This window comes from Lathyrus oleraceus, chromosome 5 (assembly GCF_024323335.1).
Source record: "Lathyrus oleraceus cultivar Zhongwan6 chromosome 5, CAAS_Psat_ZW6_1.0, whole genome shotgun sequence".
NCBI lineage: Eukaryota > Viridiplantae > Streptophyta > Magnoliopsida > Fabales > Fabaceae > Lathyrus > Lathyrus oleraceus.
In genome coordinates, this window is record NC_066583.1 from 361,935,608 (window position 1) to 361,938,683 (window position 3,076).

General features: G+C 40.4%; 1 protein-coding gene across 1 annotated transcript; it reads left to right on the forward strand.

The window, feature by feature from the left end:
• Positions 1-208: 208 nt before the first annotated feature.
• On the forward strand, positions 209-2,572 carry LOC127079147 (altered inheritance of mitochondria protein 3-like). Its single transcript, XM_051019566.1, has 3 exons — positions 209-375; positions 477-1,361; positions 1,446-2,572. Exons 2-3 carry the CDS (start codon positions 1,287-1,289, stop codon positions 2,517-2,519), a joined length of 1,149 nt encoding a protein of 382 aa, XP_050875523.1. The 5' UTR covers positions 209-375; positions 477-1,286; the 3' UTR covers positions 2,520-2,572.
• Positions 2,573-3,076: the final 504 nt, after the last annotated feature.

A 3,076-nucleotide genomic window follows, 5' to 3' on the forward strand; every position in this document is an offset into this window, starting at 1 on the left:
CCCTTAGTCAGTCCTTGAAACCAAGCATTCAGAACTAGGCTTGCATGCATGTGCCCTAGGGTGTCGCCAATTTGAATGGCGCCCCCTCCTAAATAATGTACATGGTCGCCAAATGAGGTGGAGACACCATGCAAACACAATTTTTCATGCACTCATCCATTTGCCTATAAATTGATCCACTCCTTCACCAATTCTTCCACACCAACATTCTCACTACTTCATCTACATTTCTCACTACTTCATCTACATTACTTCTGTTACAATTTCATCTTCTACAAAATCTTCCATTTTCATCTACACCAACTCCCCAACAATATGTCTTTACTCACAATGGGCGAAGCACACAGAGGAACAGTTGCAAACATCGCGACATACGTAAGTATTTTCTTATACTTCTTTTTTATGTTTCATCTCCACCAACCCCATTTTATTTTGAAATACCGACTTAGTCAAATGTTACATTATTTCTATTATAGGATGTCTCAAGGTTTCGCACTCGAGTTCACGAATTTGTCCACATGGACCCGTTGATTCAACCTTATGTTGAACTTGCCGGTTTTGGTCACCTTAGCAAAATTATGTCTTGGTCTATAGATAACAAATTCATTCTCGCCTTATGCGAAAGATGGAGGCCAGAGACACACACATTTTGGTTTCCAACCGGTGAGTGTACCGTGACGTTAGAAGACGTCTACATGCTTTTAGGACTACGAATTGAAGGCAAAGCTGTTAATGGTAAGACCAACTTTCCAAATTCAATTTGCATGGAGCTTTTAAACGTTGATTTGTTAGATGATAATGCTAGGGGACAAGGTATACTACTTTCACGCCTAAAGTCATATTATAATAGTTTTTATTTAGATGAGCATTCTACCGAAGAAGCTCGAATCATTAAAACTAGGTGTTACATTATGTTGTTACTAGGATCCTTTTTATTTCCCGAAGGTAGTGGTTCTAGCATGCATATTATGTACTTACCTTTACTTAGACAAATAGATAGAATAGGTAGTTATAGTTGGGGATCCGCATGTCTAGCCTATCTCTATAGTTCTTTGTGCAAAAACTGCCACAAAGATACTTCTACATTTTCTGGATGTGCTGTTTTGCTACAAGCATGGGGATGGTCAAGACTACCGTCTCTAGCACCGGTCAATAGCAACCCCTTCACTTTTCCATATGCAAAAAAGTAAGTTGTTTAAATTGCTATATCTTTACTTCCTTCCTTACAGTTTATTACCCATAACTAATTTATTTTAACTTTTTGGTGTAGATGGTCGGCACGCGGTATGAATTACAGCAGATGTCCGAGACACTGTATTACTCAATATCGCAACCTGTTGGATCACCTTCGACCGGCAGACGTAAGCAAAATAATTACATTATTTCTTCATATTATATTCACTTTTTCTACATTCATTTAAATCCTATTGTCTTTAACATTTCAGTTCATTTGGCGTCCATACCTTAATATGGATCATGAGCATCAGATCAACCCTGAAGACGCAGCCGTATGGACAACATGCACACCAATAATACGGTTCACAACAGTGGAGCTGCACAACACCGATCGTGTGAAGCTGCAGTTTGGTATGGTCCAGAATATCCCAGATCCCCCAGCTAGCCTAGGAGAATGGCATATGCGTAAAGTGAACGACCAATGGAACTTCAACCCTTGGCAACAATTCGCAAGATCAGAGTGTCGCAAGTGGAAGCACCGTCATGACCATGTCTTAACTGACGCAGTCATGCCAAATGAGGTAAAACCAAGTCGTACTTATATGGCTTGGTATAGATCAGTTGGATTTCAATTCATCGCCGATGATATGTACCTCTACGACCCACGCCAGACAACTTACACACAAGAAGCCTCAACATCTAACCCCCAACAACATTCTCAGCCCAATTACTCACAACCACCTATCCGACAAACTTTCCGTTCCACAAACACACAAACATACAACCAAAACATGCCATTCACCCAACCCCAAAACCAAGAACATCCCCCATACCACCACCAACAAATGGACCATCAACCTTCGACCGAACATCGCTTCGCACCCACACCATCACCCTACCAAAGTCGCCTTACCCAAAACACTAACCGCCCCATCACCTACCGTAGCCAAGAACCCCAAACATCACAATACCAAAACATCCCACAACCATATCTCTTCCAAACACCCCAACAACCTTTCCAACCTTTCCTAGACCCATCATTGTCACCCATGTCCCCCTTCAACCGTCCTGGTCGCCCATCCATGAGTCAACCACACCCCAACTTCTCTGGCATGGGTCATGAGCTCAGCTACGCCGGTACACCATCATTGAATACTGAAGACTATGCTGAGTTGGCTGAATACCTCAACGGATCTTCTCCTGTAGGCGGTAATGACGCTCCTGGACCATCAGATGAACAAACACCGGTTCAGAATCGTCAACGTGGGTTAGGGCCAAGGGTTAGGATAGCTAGGGGATGTGGGACCGGAGGTCGGTTAGGTGATCCCGGTCATCACCATTAGGATTCATTGTGTAAAATCCAAATTTTATTAATATCAATTCGTATTATGTCAAATTTATCTTTGTGTATTCTCCAAACATTAAGTTTCTTTCATAATTCTTAAATAAACACATATCATAAAACAAAAATTTATAAGTCAAAAACCCTAATTCAAGGACTTGTTATTGTTATGTTGAAGGGCTTGAAGTTGGTCCCTTTTAGCAAAGTTCACATACACTTGTTTTGACAGAAACCCTAATTTTGGGTCAAGTTCGCAGGGACATAACTCACTCATTTTTAATTATTTTGAGGTGGGACCAAGTGCATTGCAAAATTTAAGATGTCTACTTCAAATGTTATGTTGGACAAAAATTCATATTCCTAAAAGAAACACATGCAATAATACAAAACATTATGACTCAGATAACAGTTATAATGTCAAAGAGTCCAAGTTCAGGTGCCCATACCTTTCTCATAAAAGCTGCAAATGATGCAAACCTTTAGTCCAAATTCATTATCTTGAAAAGATATACAACTTTTATGTTAAAGGTTTTGTCATTTGAGGCTTCTATCATTCAT